The sequence below is a fragment of the Telmatherina bonti genome (genome assembly GCF_933228915.1).
Source record: "Telmatherina bonti genome assembly, chromosome: 6".
Taxonomy (NCBI): Eukaryota; Metazoa; Chordata; class Actinopteri; order Atheriniformes; family Telmatherinidae; genus Telmatherina; species Telmatherina bonti.
In genome coordinates this window covers 1703416-1719617 of record NC_136624.1, presented here as the reverse complement: position 1 = coordinate 1719617, position 16202 = coordinate 1703416, and the positions used below count along the sequence as shown (strand labels likewise).

Here is a 16202-nt window from a genome sequence, read left to right as displayed (position 1 = left end):
AATAAAGCTAAGTTATAACGACCACAGAAATCTGGTGAACACATCAGTCTAGAGATCACATCTGCTTCCATCAAAAACTGATCAGCTAACCCTCAGTCTCGCTTGACCCCGCTAATTAGTCACATCACGAAATGGGGTGGGGAGCTGGGATCTTGCCGCCCTTGGAGCTGGGTGGGGGGCCTGGGGTCTGTGGGGCGTGGCGCTTGTCGGGCTTAACATTCAGGTGGGTCACTGGGGGGGGGGGGGGGGGGGGGGGGGGGGGGGGGGGTGCTGTGAGTCTGGCCAGGTCGGGGCCTGGGTCGCCTGGGAATGGGTGGGGTTGCCGGGGGTTTTGGGCGGTCGGGGGCTGGCCTTAGCTTTGCGGCTGGGTTGCGGTTGTCAGGGCTGGGGCCACTGGGTCAGGGGGCTGCCTACCTCTGGGTTTTGGGGCCCTACCTGGGCTTGGGGGGCTTGGTTGCCCAGGGCGGGCCATTAGGGCCTGCTGTTCTGTGTGCTATGAGGCTGGACAGGACAGGAAAAAAAAGTATTGACAAACAGATTCCATGTTTTCAGTTAGCAAGCTAATGTGCTAATTTTGCAAATTTCAAAATGGCTAATACTAAGAGTCCAAACTTCTGAATTGATGTCAACAATTTCTTATGGACTATAATGATTTGAAGTTGTGTTTTGAGCTAATAACGATAATAAAACTTTCCAATAGGAAAGTGGTTGATGCATACTAACAAGTTTTGCTTACTAAGCTGAAAGACGCTCAGAAACAGTCTCTCCCCTGGCTTCTAATCTCCTCTGAGCCTGATGGATGCTGTTCATTGCAGTTAGGTAGTTAGACATATGTACTCAACCACAGAAAGAGCCTTTTGTTCATATCCCCTAACGTTGAGCTTTTAATGGAATTCAGATCATTCCCAAAGGCTGTTTGTCTTTTTACATTTTATTCTGGTCTTCATAATAATGTCACTACTTACCCATAAGCCTAAAAATCAGATGTAGCTCCTCCTTCACGGTTGCACCAGGAAACATGGGACGACCTGTTGCCATCTCATACAAGATGCAGCCCACACCCCTAGTAGATAAGAACAGGGAGGACGGATTTAACAAAGAGTCTGAAACATGGTCATTTGGGGTGAATTTATTAAAATCTAAACACCAGAGAGGCTGTTGTAGTCTGATGTTGGATATGAAGCTAGAAGAGCTCAGAAAAGGCCATTGTGTTGCCAGAGAGCTACATTTCGTGCTTTCTGGTTTACCAAATCAGTTCAACTGCTGATATGCAAAAATACAGAAAGGAAGATCACCACCCATGAATTTTGTCTCTCTGTGAACTTTGTGAGTTGTCTGCAATTAACCTGAAAGGTTTACATTAGAAGAGTTTTAGCTTCTAAAACAGAAAACAATGTGTTTAGAACCAAACCCTCCAGGTCCAATAAATATTTCTAATATTACTAAAGCAGCAGAAACCTGACCCAGTGAAACCAGTTAGGTCACCCAGTGTTTGTTGGGTCACATCAGGCCTTTGTAATGGAACTTGCCAAACTTCACTTCATTTTCATCAAAAAATGCAGGAAAAATGCTTCAGCATTGTAAATAAAAGCAAGTAGAGGTAGATTTTCATATTCACATTGCACTTGTAATTTCCCACAGTTTCATGTTTCTTGCAGTAGTTTTAGTCCACAGCAGGGACTCATCATCATTAGCTGTGGCCTTCCGGGGGCCACTCAGCCCACATCTTAATTGTCAGGATAAAACAGAAGTAGTTTGTTACTCACCACATGTCGATGGGTGTGGAGTACTCTGTGGAGCCCAGCAGCACGTCGGGGGGCCGATACCAGAGAGTCACCACCTCGTTGGAATAAGTCTTGGTGGGGACGGACTTGGCCCTGGCCAGACCTGAACAGTGGAGAGTTTTCTATTTGTTCTAAAAAAGCTTTCGGCTCAGCGTTAACATCTCCAAACTGCCTCCTCATCACATCCCTGACAGATGATGAAATATGGAAGAACATTGTGTTTCAATCATTAAAAGATGTGACATTATGAATTCTAAACATAATTCCATCAGAAACATGGCCCATCTCAGAAGAAAGGAGTCTGGTTGCTAGGATACACGTAGCAATCGCAGCAGCAGTAAAATAAAGCTGCACCTGTGGCAGGAAGCAAGTTTTTGTGTGTATTTAAAGCACTTTTCTGATCAGGTGTGTCTGTCCTACCAAAGTCAGCGAGTTTGAGCTCGCCCTTGTCATTGATGAGCAGATTCTGAGGCTTCAGGTCTCTGTGGAGGATCTTCCTTTTGTGACAGTAGGACAAACCGCGAAGCAGCTGGAACATGAAGATCTGCAAAGATGCAGAATTTCTGATCAAGAACACTTCAGTTTCATGAGTTAAACAACTACCATCCCATCTCTAAACTCTCAGTTTGGGCCAAGATTTTAGAATCTTGGGCTAATATTCAATTGAAACAGTTTTTCTCTGATAGTAATATTTTATGTGTGTTTAAATTTGGTTTTAGAAGTGGTCCCAGTACCATCCCCGCTGCCATGGCAGCGACGAATGGTTTTATTGGTGCCTTTGATAAAAAACATTGTGGATCTTTCTAAAGCTTTTGATTCAATGGAGCACAAAATACTTCTTGAAAAGCAGCTGGAGTGGCTTTAAGGTTTTCAAATGGTTTCAACATGATTTAACAGATAGGACTCAGTGTGTCGAGGCAGAGGCTCATAAATCAGACTTTCTTGATATAACTAAAGGTGTGCCACAGGGTTCCATTTTGGCACCCATTTTATTTTCTATTTTTATAAATGAATTAGGTAAAGACATTCAAGCTAATGTACATATGTATGTGGATGATACAATCATTTACACATCTGCTCCGTCTGCGGCACAGCTGGTTGAGAAACTTCAGACTGCATTTCAGTCATTAGAGAAAATCTTGCGTAGACTAAAACTGGTTTTAAATGCCCAGAAAACAAAGTTTATGATCTTATCAAAAGTTGGATTGCCAAATACTGACAAGCTACAAATGTCAACATCTGATGGAAAGCTGACTGAACAGATGTTTTCCTATCAGTATCTGGGAATATAGACTGATAAGAAGCTTTCATTCAATGTAAATATCTCTAATTTAATTCAAAAACTCCAAAATAAGATTGGTATTTATTTCAGGAACAAATCATGTTTTACACTCTCTGTGAAGAAGCAACTTGTGGAAGCCTGTGACTGATCATGGTGATGTTCTGTACATGCATGCAGCTTGCTCCACTTTGAGGAGCCTTGATTCGGTGTATCGCACTTCTCTACGTTTTATTTTAAATTCAAAATCTTTTACTAATCACTGCATTCTGTCTGACTTGGTTGGACATCACTAAATATTTATAGACAACACATTGGTAAGTGTTTATCTATAAAGCTCTATTAGCTAAACTTCCAGAATCCCCAGTATCTTTTTGTCAATCCGTTGTTGTACTCGTTATCGATGTGCCTCCCGACTGTTGCTCCTAAATGTTCCTGGATTTACACAGTCTTTGGTTTACACATCATTTTCTTATCATGCAAGGTTTTTTTTTTTTAATTAAAAACATTTATATTTATAAATAATTTCAAGATTAACCTGATGAATGCAGTGAAGTCTCTGTTTTTCTTAAAAGTCATCACTGGCTTTTTTGTGTTTAACTCTGTATTTTTTCTGTGTTTGTTTTATACAGTTTTAACTCTGTATGGCTGCTACCTTGGCCTGGTCTCCCCTGTAAACATTTTGCTGATCTTAATGGGACTTCCCGGTTAAATAAAAAAATAGTAAAATAACTAAAATCAATGGACGTTAAACATATGGTTCATGTTCCGAAAGCTGGACGCAGAGACCACCAGACTCTGTCTGAGGGGAGGTGAAGGAGCAGGGCAAGAGCCTTGGAAAGGAGGGAGATGTCTGGCCAAGACCCAGATAGTTCGAGGCAGATGGCTGCCCTCCCTGAGCCGGGTTCTGCCGGAGGTTTTCTTCCTGTTAAAGGGGAGTTTTTTCCTTCCCATTGTCGCCTCGTGCAGCTCAGGATGGAGGATTGGATCCAAGTCATGACTCGATGCAATCAGTTGGTTTCTATTATAGGATATGTATGAACTGTCTCGAAATGATGTGTATGTAAAGTGTCCTGGGACAACGTTGTTGTGAGGTGGAGCTATACAAATAAAGTTGAATTGAATCGAAACCATTCAGAATGAGTTAAAATTTATTTTTAACAAGAAAGTTTGCTTTGGATCTCTTTTGTGACCCTGAGTGTGGTCGAGACGGGGGCCTGGTCTTCCTGGTACTGCATACTGCACCTGGTGCCGGTACCAGACTGCCTTACTTTTATCCCTGCACACTACTGACTACAGAGTGCTCCTCTGAGAAGGCCAAGCTTCTTCGTCTTAGAGTACAGCTCCTTTGTGTTTTTGAAACTTTTTTTATTTTGACTTTTATTTCGTGCAACTTTGGATTTTACATTTTTTAGTCTGATTTACACTCGTTACGTATTTTATTTCATGAGCCCAGTTGATTTAGGCAATTTGAGCAAAGTAAGTGGAACAATTATTCATCTGTCATAATTTTATACCAGTTTTGGGAGAAGGCCATTTTTTATCCTCTAAAGACCTGAAAGAGCAGCAATTTTATCCTGTTAAACTTTAATAAAATATTTGTTTTTCGATGCTACAGACAGATTATTTCTTTAACCTTCAAAAATCTTTTAAAAAAAAACCTTGGTGAAGTGACTTTAGTTATCTAGCCATCAGTCCTTTCCACACTTACATGAAGCTCACCTTGACATTGTGCATGCTCATGAGATTTCCACAGTTGTCCAAGTAATGTTTAAGGTCACTGTCCTGCAGGAAAGAAAAGGTACAGTGTTCCCAATCAGACCAATTCATTTCTCTTTTATGTAATCGACCTTACAAACCTTTAGGTAATGACTTACTCACCAGATACTCGAAGACCAGAGTGAGGCAGCGGTCTGTGTGGATGATGTCGTGCAGGGTAACAATGTTAGCATGTTTGAGGTTCTTCAACAAAGATACTGGTTGGAAAGAGGAAGGACATATGAAGTGCAGTTTTCTGTTTTCACAATGTTTTTTTTTTCTATATCGCAGCTTTGATTTAGGGTTCAAAAGAAATTCAAACTGTGGAAAAAACTCAACTCTCTACACCAGACAGGACAAATCAGAGGACTAATTATAGTTATAGTTATATATATATATAGTTATAATTATAGACTAATTATAGTTAGTTATAGCTAGTTATAAATTCTGAGAAATGACCATAAACCAATAGGGTCAGAGATCTGGGTTATTTCTATGGGAGTGGTGTTTTTTCAGGTTCCACTAGAGGGTGCCAGATGATCCATCCCTGGAGGTGATTTCCCCCAGGTGTGCTGTCCTGCACGCTTGAGCGTTGAACCCTGTGGTGAACCCAAGCCCTGCAGGGTTCTCTTCAAGAAGACCTTGAGATCATTTGTGCAAATTTTCAGAATCTGTGTTTTCCAGAAACTTCCCTTTTGAATTCTCTTGCACTCCACGTATTTTTCCAGCGGTTGTCGTCTCCTTAAGTCATCTCCACCGTATCATCCACCTGGAGATCTTCACCATTGGCAGCCCTCCGGATCTAGAAACGACTACACTGTGCAGCCTGTCCATCCTCCAACAGGGAACCATCACTGGTTCAAACCATCAGCATTATTCCACTCAGATCTCCTGACATCATCCTGATTCTCTACATCCACCAACAAGTAGGAAATTTTCCCAGATTTCTCCTCCATCATACCTCCACTCATATATCTGTCGTTTCAGTGAAACAAGCCTCTGGATTTTCTGGAAAGCACTCTCCTCATTTCTCAATAAAACCTTTTCTAACTCTCCAGGATTTGCTCCAAATGCATGTGGGTCAACACCTTAACACCATGACAAATGGTTAATGTGAGGTAATGCAACAACAGCTCTGTGTTGGAGCTTTTCTGAAATTAGTCTAAATTGTCTAGTTTACTATTTGGAAGTTTTCCTCGACTTTTTGAACTTGTTGAAATATCGAATGATGTTTTGGATTGAATTTATTTATGGTAAATTAAACACAAAAGGTCGGTAAACGACTGTTTGGTGGATAATTTATTTGTTAAAATGAAGCTTCTTTTCAATGAATCTGTTAGTGTAAAACCTGTGGTTGTGGTGGACCACCAACAAAAGAAAAAGCATTTAACCACCACTAACTCTAACCTTAACTGAGACACAATTGGAGGAAATATGCATTTGTTGGAGTAGCAGAGTGGAGCCTTTACGTTGTGCAAACTAAAACCTGGCTAAATCTTCTCTGTCAAAACCTAAAAGCTGATTGTACTGTGGACTCTTGTTTTGAGCTTCTGGTACCTCAGGTGAAGACAATCAGGTGCCTGAGACAAGTAGAGGAACCTTCAGGGAAGAGTCCAGATTAAGTCTATAGTTGTTGGATTTTTGGGTCAAAGGATGAAGAAGATTGCAGCTGATTGTGACACCAGTAGTGTAACATCTTCTGTTGGTGACAGTATGATGGTGAAGCTTATTGGAAAAACAGGGATCTTGTAAATCCTAATTGATGGAGCAGGGTTGTGGACATCCAGTTAGTCTCCATTCTTTCTGCCATGTGACTATAAACAAGAAAATATCCACCTTATATTTAAAAACGGAGCTATTTCTGCTTGTTCCTTTTATTAAGAGTTCAAATAAAGCAGGACAGCTTGGCTCAGATATCCTTGTGTTTACATGTGGAAACACACATGAAAGGCTTTGCAACCCATTGGTGGAAAGGGGGCTTGAGGTCTTTCCACATGCTATCAAGACCTCAGTCCTGGTCCTTGGCGATTCCTGGCTTATATGTTTTCGAAGTTTCTTACTCCAACACTGATTCAGATTACCTGAACTGCTTGTGGAGTTCTTCAAACCTGGCAAAGAACCATTCATTTAAGTCAGATATGTTTAAGAATGGAAACCTCAATAACATGCAGGGTACTCCTGAAGAACGGAAATAACAAATAATGACTAATATGTCCTGTTTCTTCACTCATTCCAATAAATATGACAATACACACAATTCAACTGAAAAACTGAAAGTTTAGCATTTATCAGAAATAATGTTTTTAATGTGTAAAACTCATTTACTCATCTCTGCTGCTCATCCCACAAATACATTTACCTTACAAATGTGGTTTTCCATTCAAAAGAGAAACAAAAAGGTTTCCAACCGCATAAGATTTATTTCCATGGAACTTTGTTTCTAAAGGAGTAATCACCAAAAAGTCATGCACTGACATTTTGTGTTAGACTTATCATACAAATGTTTTATCATCCAGATACAACATTGCGTAGCTAGCTGGAATAAATATTTCATTTAAATGTTGAACCACACCCTTAGAGTCACAACCAGGTAACATAAACCAGGTAAAACCATGCAGATCATATTGTGCTCAGGTAAATCTTTAACTATCTCAAAAATGCACAAACTATTTTTAATCCATGTTTGTTTTTTTTATACATTCACAACTTGTTTTATTTGTGCATATAAATGAACTGAAAACACAATTTAATCATGTTACTAACGTGCACCTATGTTTGTGAGAGATAGTTTGTCTGTGTACCTTCTCTAATAGCAGTGCAAGGTGCCCCTTCTTCGTGCTCCAAACGAATCTCCTTCAGTGCCACCAGGTTCTCTGTTAGTTTACTTCGGCCTTTGAACACTGTGGCGTATGTCCCCTGAAAGCAGGACAAACATACTGATTATACACAATACTATAATAATAAATTAAGAGAAATAAATGAACAAAAGTTCTTTTAAACCAAAGCTGGAGAAAGACAGTTTCACAGAATTGAAGAACAATCTTCCTCTTTGCAGACGATGTGGTTCTTTTTCCGATATGGTTCTCATGGTCCTCTTCCCAGAAACCTTGAACTATTCCTTCTAGCTGAGACTGAGTTTATTTGTTGCAGTTTTTTGTTACAAAGTATTTTTGTTGCAGTATCGGTTATTTTGTTTAGAGATAGGATAAGGAAGTAGATTGATGGATGGGTTGGTTTCATCAACAGATATCTCAAACCTAGCAAATCTGGATTTTTTCAGCTTTGCACTATTATGGAAAGAATATCCTAAATGAGCCTTACAAACATGGTCAAAACTCCGGATACATAAAGAAGGAAGTCACAGTCATCACAGACATCTGTCCAGAAACTAAGTTTCCTGGATTTAATTAAGCTAACGTGTAATCGCTGCTCAATGGACAATCTTTGCATGGATGGTGATGTGTCTGCAGTAATGAGTTATTTAATCCGTACTGAACCATTATCTTCCAGGAAGAAATGTGATTGGAAAAACATCCTGAATGATGGTGATGGGGGACCACTTAATCTTAATTAGTTTTGTTCATGAAGTACATTAATACAGCTGAAGCATCTAAAGTGCTTCACACAACCAAAAAAATAAGAACATAACAACACAGAGACAACACACACAAATAAAACATAAAACTCCAACACGGTGCTTGCACTCAGCCAAAGGCAAACATGCATGTTCTCAGTATGTATTTAAAAGGTGAAAGACTCTGCAGATCGCACAGTTAAAGGCAGCAGAGCAGCAGCCACAACAGTGAAGGCTTGGTCTTTTAGTTTTTAAGTTAGACAGATGAACTATTTGACTAGCTGAAGAAAGGGATCTGGAGGGCCAATGTACTGCACAATCACACTTTTTCACAAAGAGTAAAACAGATGCAGCGAAGTGAGAGTGATGAAGGTAAATGGCGCTACGCTGTAGTGATGTAATTACTGTGAGACAGCAGAGACAAAGCGTGCTCAAACATTGCCTAATTTGCTTATTTAACTGCATAACTGTTATTAATCTACTCTATATACTAAGGAAGTAGTCTTGTTAAAGGTACGCTCTGGAGCACAGCGTGGAAGATTTGGCCAGCTTGACGAATTATACAGAATTGTTATGGCGAAGCTGAGTCAAGAATCTAGTCCATCCATCTTAGCCAAGGCAAAGTTGCAGATTCACCCTGAGCCATTTCACCACCTGGAGAAGACTCAATGGACGTTCTTATCTCCATAGAAAAGAAATTAATCAGCCTTCATGCCTGTCTGAGCCTCCTGGAAATCCTCCACAAGGAGTTCCAGGCCACCCGCGACTCACTGCAATTTAGAAAGAGATGGGTAGAAGAGCTTGCAACAGAGAACGCCAGCCTCAGACAAGAGAACGTCAGCAAAATCCCTCAGGAATGTCAGGAATGACCCGACTCTCGAACAAAAACAAAAAAAATAAAGAAACAGTGATCGATCTACTGGCTGGGAGCATGAGGGAGAATTTGGTGTATTCGGTGATCCCAGTGCAGAAAGAAACCTGAAACCACTGTGAAAACCTTCATCACTCACTTGAAGCTCCCAGAAAAAATGGAGAAAAACATCTCCTTCCACAGAGTCCATCGTCTGGATGGTGAAAAGCCCTGTGGCAGCAGACCATGACCCATCGTGGCAAAGTTTGTGAATTTTAAAAAGGAACAACAAGTAAAGAGTCAGCGATGCCAACTTAAGGTTTTAAGCTATGGGGTGAATAACTAGTTTCCCAAAGAGATCTTGGATAGCTGGAGAGTCTTATTCCCCATCAGGAAAAAGTCCATCGTCGAAGGCTGCCAAGCGTCTTCCCGGTGGATGAATTATTTATTAACGGACAGCTGAACAGTGACCCGGACACTCCATGGCTCTACTAACTTGTTTAATCCACTTATAGCTTTACTAAATCATGCCATATTGATTAAACTGTTATAGTTATCAGTAGGTTCACTGCACTGCTTCTGACATGGATGTGTTCTTTTAATCATTTTCTCCTTTTGGCATGGTCACTCTTTTCACTTTTCACTCTTCGGTTCAACCCTTTCTCATTTATCAGTAATTCCACATGTTAATATACTAATATGACTCGCGGCACATACGTACGATTATACATTGGGCCCAGCACTTTGCATGACTCACACACACACACACACACACACACACACACACACACACACACACACACACACACACACACACACACACACACACACACAGACGAGTTATGATGAAAGCACACAAGGAGACATTTAACGTTCAGGTTCAGGTCCCGCACACAGCTGATAGGTGCACATGTACAAGCAGTGTGTTGCACACAGACACACTGTAGTAATAAGCACATAGCCTTCATCTTTGTCAGTTTATGAACACACTGAGGTTTGTCACTGGGAATGTGTGTGGAGCTGGTACAAGGGAAAAGAGGTTAATTTTAAGAGGTAATTTTTTAATCAGCTGCGTGAAATGAAGGCAGACATTGTTCTCTTACAGGAGACTCATTTATCTAATTCAACAATAAATCTTTGAACAGACCAGTTTCAACACTTTTTTCACTCCCTCTTTACTTCGCTCTATGATCACTTAGATAACACAATCATTGTAGCAGGGGACTTAAATGTTATTCTAGACAAATACAGTTCATCAGGGAAGCATCGAGGTTGGAAATCAGCTGAAACGGTTAAACAGTACATGAAGGATTTTGGTCTCTGCGATGCATGGCGTTCTCATCACCCGACACTGAGAGAATACACTTTCTTCTCTTCAGTTCACCATACCTATTCTAGACTAGACTACTTCCTAATCAGCACTTCACTCATGAGTAACATATCAGAGATATAGATCCATCCCATAATCATCAGTGATCACGCACCTGTATCATTAACCCTTAGAAGTAAAAACTGTAAGCCAGCCACTAGAAACTGGAGATTTAATACATCATTACTTACAGATTCTGAGTTTATCAGTTACTTTAAAAGAGAATGGTCCTCATATCTAGAAAACAATAACAGAGCAGAAACTTCAGCGTGTGTTCTGTGGGAAGCAGGAAAAGCAGTAATGAGAGGGAAAATAATATCCTTCTCTTCCCATAAGAAAAAGAAGGAAACTTTGAGAACATCAGAATTAGAACTCAGAATTAAATCACCAGAGGAAGCTTACCATGTCTCCCCAGAAGAACACACACTGAATGATATTAGAAAAGCCAAATTAGAACTTAATGAAATAATAGATAAAAGAACACAGTTCATGGTGCAAAGACTTCGATTGGACAATTTTGAACATGGTAACAAATCTGGAAAGTTCCTGGCTAACCAACTAAAGGCAAATAAGGAGAAAACAACAATTTCCTCTATAAAAGATTCAGAAGGAAATATCAGCCATGATCCTGACATGATAAACAATACTTTCAAAGAATTTTATAAAATAATATAGAAATCACAGATGAAAATATTGATAAATTTCTTAGTAACCTCAGTTTTCTAAAATTGAAACATGAAAATAAAATTTCTTCAGTTTCACCTAGTTTAGTCCGTGAGCTCGACTGTACCGGCATCGTTTAGGTATGCAGCGGTGACTCCTTTGATTAAAAAGCCTGGCTTAGACTCTTCTGTATTTACGGTCGATTTCTAAACTTCCTTTTCTTTTCAAGATTCCATAGAAAACAGTTTATTGCCAGCTGAAGTCATTCTTGGATGAGCACAAAATTTTGGAGATGTTTTAGTCTGAGTTTAAAACCCACCACAGTACATGTTGAAGGTTTGTAATGATATTTATTTAGCTACAGACTCCGGTCACTCTGTTGTCCTGGGTCTGTTGGACCTAACAGCTGCCTTCGACACATTGGATCATTGAATCCTCCTGTCTCGCCTGGAGTCCTGGGTCGGTATTCAGGGTGGTGCTTTACATTCGTTCAGGTCCGACCTATCAGAGAGAAGTTTCAGTGTTTCTGTTGGAGCCGCTGAGTCTCATGCAGATCCTCTCAAGGCTCTATACTGAGTCTTCTTCTTTTCTCCCTGTATCTACTCCCTCTTGGCTCTATTGTCAGAAAAAAATTGCATCTTGTTTCATTTTTATGCCGAAGACAATTAAATTTATATGCCATGAGAGAAGAAGGGCAACTCTGTCAACCAGCTATTACAGTGCATTGCTGAAATCAAGACTTGAATATCTTTTGCATCTAAATAAAAAAAAAAAGGAGGTAATTTTTTTCTGACCTAATGATGTCTAAGAAGCCATTATTGATCTGGATCCTGTGAGTCCATAAGTGACTCGGACAGCAACAAACCTGGGTGTGAAAATTGACAGTGACCTTTAATTTGACACGCAGGTCCCATCGGTTGTGAGGTTTGGCTATTTTCACCTGAGACAATTAGTGAAAATTAAACCTCTTCTGTCTTTGCATCACATTGAAATTTTATTTCCATGCTTTTATTACAACTTGTTTAGACTGCTGCAATGCACTTTATGTTGGTCTAAGCCAGTCGTTACTTGTACGACTTCAGCTGGTCCAAAACGCTGCTGCTTGACTCTTAACTGGTGCTAAAAAAGAATTGATTTTAACACCCTCTTTATGTTTTTAAATGTCTTCATGGCCTTGCTCCCTCCATCTGTCTGACCTGCTCCATTCCGAACGTTCCCGTTCTCTTCGGTCATCCGATCAACTGTTGTTAACTGTCGCAAAGACAAAGAAGTCCAGAGGTGATAGCACTTTTTCAGTTGTTGCTCTTAAGCTGTGGAACTTTGTATATCGGAGAGACCACCTCGTTTCCAGCTTTTAAATTGTCTCCTAAAACACATTTTTTCCTCTTTGGCTTTTAAATCAGTTGACAGGCTGCTTATTTTATCATCTTCTACTTTTATTGTTTTACATTTATGCACTTGTTATACATACTTTAAATTGTCATTTCTGTGGTCATGTGTACCTGTGCAGCACGTTGGTCAATCTGGATTGTTTTTGAAGTGCTCTTCAAATAAAGATGAGTTGAACCTCTTCCCTACTCTCTGTTTGCTGTCTTTTCTTTTAATTTATTTTACAATTTTTTTATTTTTATTTTTCTGTTCTCTCTCTATCCTTTTTCTATCTTCTCCGGTCCAGTCCAGCAGTACCATACAAACTGTGTAATGCAAACAATTATGCAAAATAAATGGGAAAATAAAACAAGAATCCATCATTATATCCATAAAGCTCCCCTTGGCAACGTAAATTTGCTCAGCAGAACAGCCTCCAGACCATTATTCTGCTTGCTTAAATGCTTGACAAGGCACAGAAAAAAACAAAAAAACAAAACAAACAAAACAAAACAAAAAAAACGCTCCCTCATTGAAGGGCCGGGCTTATTTTTCCATCTCTGCTGCAGTAGCTTAAAGTTGTAGACAACTGTCTACAGAGGAGAAGGTCCTGTCCTGACTGACGCATCAAACCATCACCTTCTGGGGTTTGTTATATTAGCAGTACATGTGCTGTATAATATTGGTGGGTTGGCTCTAGTAGTCATTTAGTGTTGCCTCGTGGTTCCCATTTAATTACACTGTGGGCCAAAATTGGCCCGTAGACCAGAGTTTGACACCTTTGATCAAAACATTATATCTCAAACTGCCCAGGAATAAATAATGATCCCTCAGAAGACACTAATCCTGGATAGATTGATTGCCTTAGTCACTAATAAGTCAGCTGGTGTGATGGTTCTAAATAATATGAGCAAAATTAGGAATGCTGTACATTTCATAAACATAAACCTTATCATTATTTCTGCAAGTTCAAGCCACCATCATCCACAAGCAGCAGATCCTCACATCTCGCATGAGATGAATGACTACCAAATGGGTTTTGCTTTAATCCATTAATTACCATGTGTTTACTCCTCAAGATGTGTTTTTCAGAGTTTCATCATAATCATCTTTAAAGGCTTTACAGCACTAAGTCTTGTTCATGTGCTTTTGAAACTGCAGATCAAGCACCAGATATCGGAAAGAAAGCTCATTTTTTATATTTGGTGCAGCATAACCAGAAAATGAAATAATTATAAGGTATAAGCCACTGCCTGGTGGTAGAGCAAGCAAGCTAGTCTGAACTGGACTGATATTAGACAATATTGTCTCTTTTTGATCCTTCACCATCACGGATATGTGAGGTGATATGAGGCCTTGTGAATGAGACTAAAAAAGACAGTGTGATACAGATGATTCATGGCTTAAAAAAAACAAAAACAATAATCCATCAGTCCAAAGACCATCAGTAGATTGCATACCTCACCAAGTTTGCCAAGCTTCACATACGTCTCTAATTTCCCAAATCCGATGTCAGACTAGAAGAAAAGGAAGAGAAAGAAATGAACCGTAATGTGGTTTGATTCTTTGCTATGACAACACGTTACGCTGTAAGGTTTAATGTATCAGGACATAATGAAAAAACAATCTAGTTATGAGAAAATAAATCATCTGGTCCTGATAAGGTTTAAAAGAATTAGAGAAACAATCTTAACAGCATAACATATCAGTGTCATTATTTCACAAACTGTATGCAGTAAGTTGAATTTGTTTCCGGTGAGGGTTGGACTCAGCCAAGGCTGCCCTTTATCACCGATTCTGTTCATAACTTATATGGACAGAATTTCTAGGCGCAGCCGAGGTGTTGAGGGGATCCGGCTTGGTGGCCTCAGGATTTGGTCCCTGCTTTTTGCAGATGACGTGGTCCTGTTGGCTTCATCTGGTCGTGATCTCCAGCTCTCACTTGAGCGATTCGCTGCCGAGTGTGAAGCGGCTGGGATGAGAATCAGCACCTCCAAATCTGAGACCATGGTCCTCAGCCGGAATAGGGTGGATTGCCCTCTCCGGGTCGGGTGTCAGGTCCTGCCTCATGTGGATGTGTGCATGCGTGTGACTCTCGGCAGAGATTAGGATTAGATGAAATGCCTATCTTTGTTGGAAAAACGCATCTGGTCACAGTGGTCTACAAAGGAATTCATTGTCGACTATTTTCACTGTCAATTTTGTTGATAATGTTGACAAATCATTGAAGCCCAACTCCACGTTGGGAGTCAGGTCCTGCCTCAAGTGGAGGAGTTTAAATATCTCAGGGTCTTGTTCACGAGTGAGGGAAGGATGGAGCGAGAGATCGACAGACGGATCGGTGCGGCGTCTCCCTGGTGAGGTGTTCCAGGCACGTCCCTCTGGGAGGAGACCCCGGGGAAGACCCAGGGAGGGATTATGCAGTCTGGTCCATGAACGCATCAGGACCGACATCCTGGTGGTGTCGTGACTAAAGAGGAAAGTGGTTCATCATGTTTTTTTCTCTTTAAAAACTGAACCTTCTGGAGTTTTTAAAGCTAATGACCTTGTGTAAACACATGCAGAATACCTTACAGGTAAGCAACAAATGGTTTTTCTTTAGTTCTGAGATGTCAAATCTTACAATTATTAGATTAACCAAGCAAAAATCCCAGTTAGACCCTTCCAGCGCTTGTACAAATATGCACTACTAACCAGTGAAGCACGGCGAGACATGCGGCTGAGAGGTTTGCAGAGTGGAGGGTTTTCACTTTCCAGCTGCAGCTTCTTCAGAAACTCTGGAGGCAGGCGGATGTCCATGGGCAGAGACATGCGCTTACTCACATCCTGAAAGAAGTCACCGGGTATTAATTATTACCACAACACATCTGTTTCTTTCTTTTAAGTCATTTTTAATGATTTAATATCAGATCTGTTTGATTCTTGAAGCCGGTTTTAGTGGAGCTGTATGTCAGGAGAGGAGAGAGATGGCAGTGGGAAGTTCCACACAAGCAAATGTATCATTTATATTGCTGTGAAAAAGTATTTGCCCCTTTGCTGATTTCCTGCTCATTTGCAAATTTGGTAAAAGCTGTTTGTCACTGAAATGTGTCAGCTTATCACACAGTGTTCATATTAGACAAACATAACTCGAGTAACTACAATATGCAGTTTTTAAATGGTAATTTTCTGTTTTTAAAGCTACACTTTGTAACTAATTTAGCTTTAAATTTGTATAATTCAAGTGTTTCTTTCATAAATACAGATATATTTTTTAAATCTAATCACAATCACATCCAAATGAAAGCGTTTGTGTAGTTTAGAATGAGCAATAGGAACCAGTTGAGGTGGCTCGGGCATCTGGTCAGGATGCCTCCTGGACCTCCCTGGTGAGGTGTTCCAGGCACGTCCCTCTGGGAGGAGACCCCAGGGAAGACCCAGGACACGCTGGAGGGATTATATCTCTCAGCTGGCCTGGGAACGCCTCGGGATCCCCCCGCAGAGTTGGCAAATGACCCCGGATAAGCGGCAGAAGTTGAAGAAGATGAAGAATGAGCTATACATATAAATACATATTT

General features: G+C 40.4%; 1 protein-coding gene across 1 annotated transcript in view; it reads right to left on the bottom strand.

Moving 5' to 3' along the window:
* The window catches only part of cdk18 (cyclin dependent kinase 18), a gene marked incomplete at its 3' end in the record, with an annotated part of 177419 nt that overhangs the window by 27071 nt on the left and 134146 nt on the right, over positions 1-16202 (bottom strand). Inside the window, exons 3-10 of the mRNA XM_079242514.1 lie at positions 15340-15471; positions 14106-14162; positions 7623-7737; positions 4945-5039; positions 4786-4848; positions 2205-2328; positions 1767-1887; positions 966-1063 (exon numbers count right to left, since the gene is read on the bottom strand). Of these exons, the coding sequence (XP_079098640.1) occupies positions 966-1063; positions 1767-1887; positions 2205-2328; positions 4786-4848; positions 4945-5039; positions 7623-7737; positions 14106-14162; positions 15340-15471 (805 nt within the window). The remainder of the gene's footprint in view (positions 1-965; positions 1064-1766; positions 1888-2204; positions 2329-4785; positions 4849-4944; positions 5040-7622; positions 7738-14105; positions 14163-15339; positions 15472-16202) is intronic.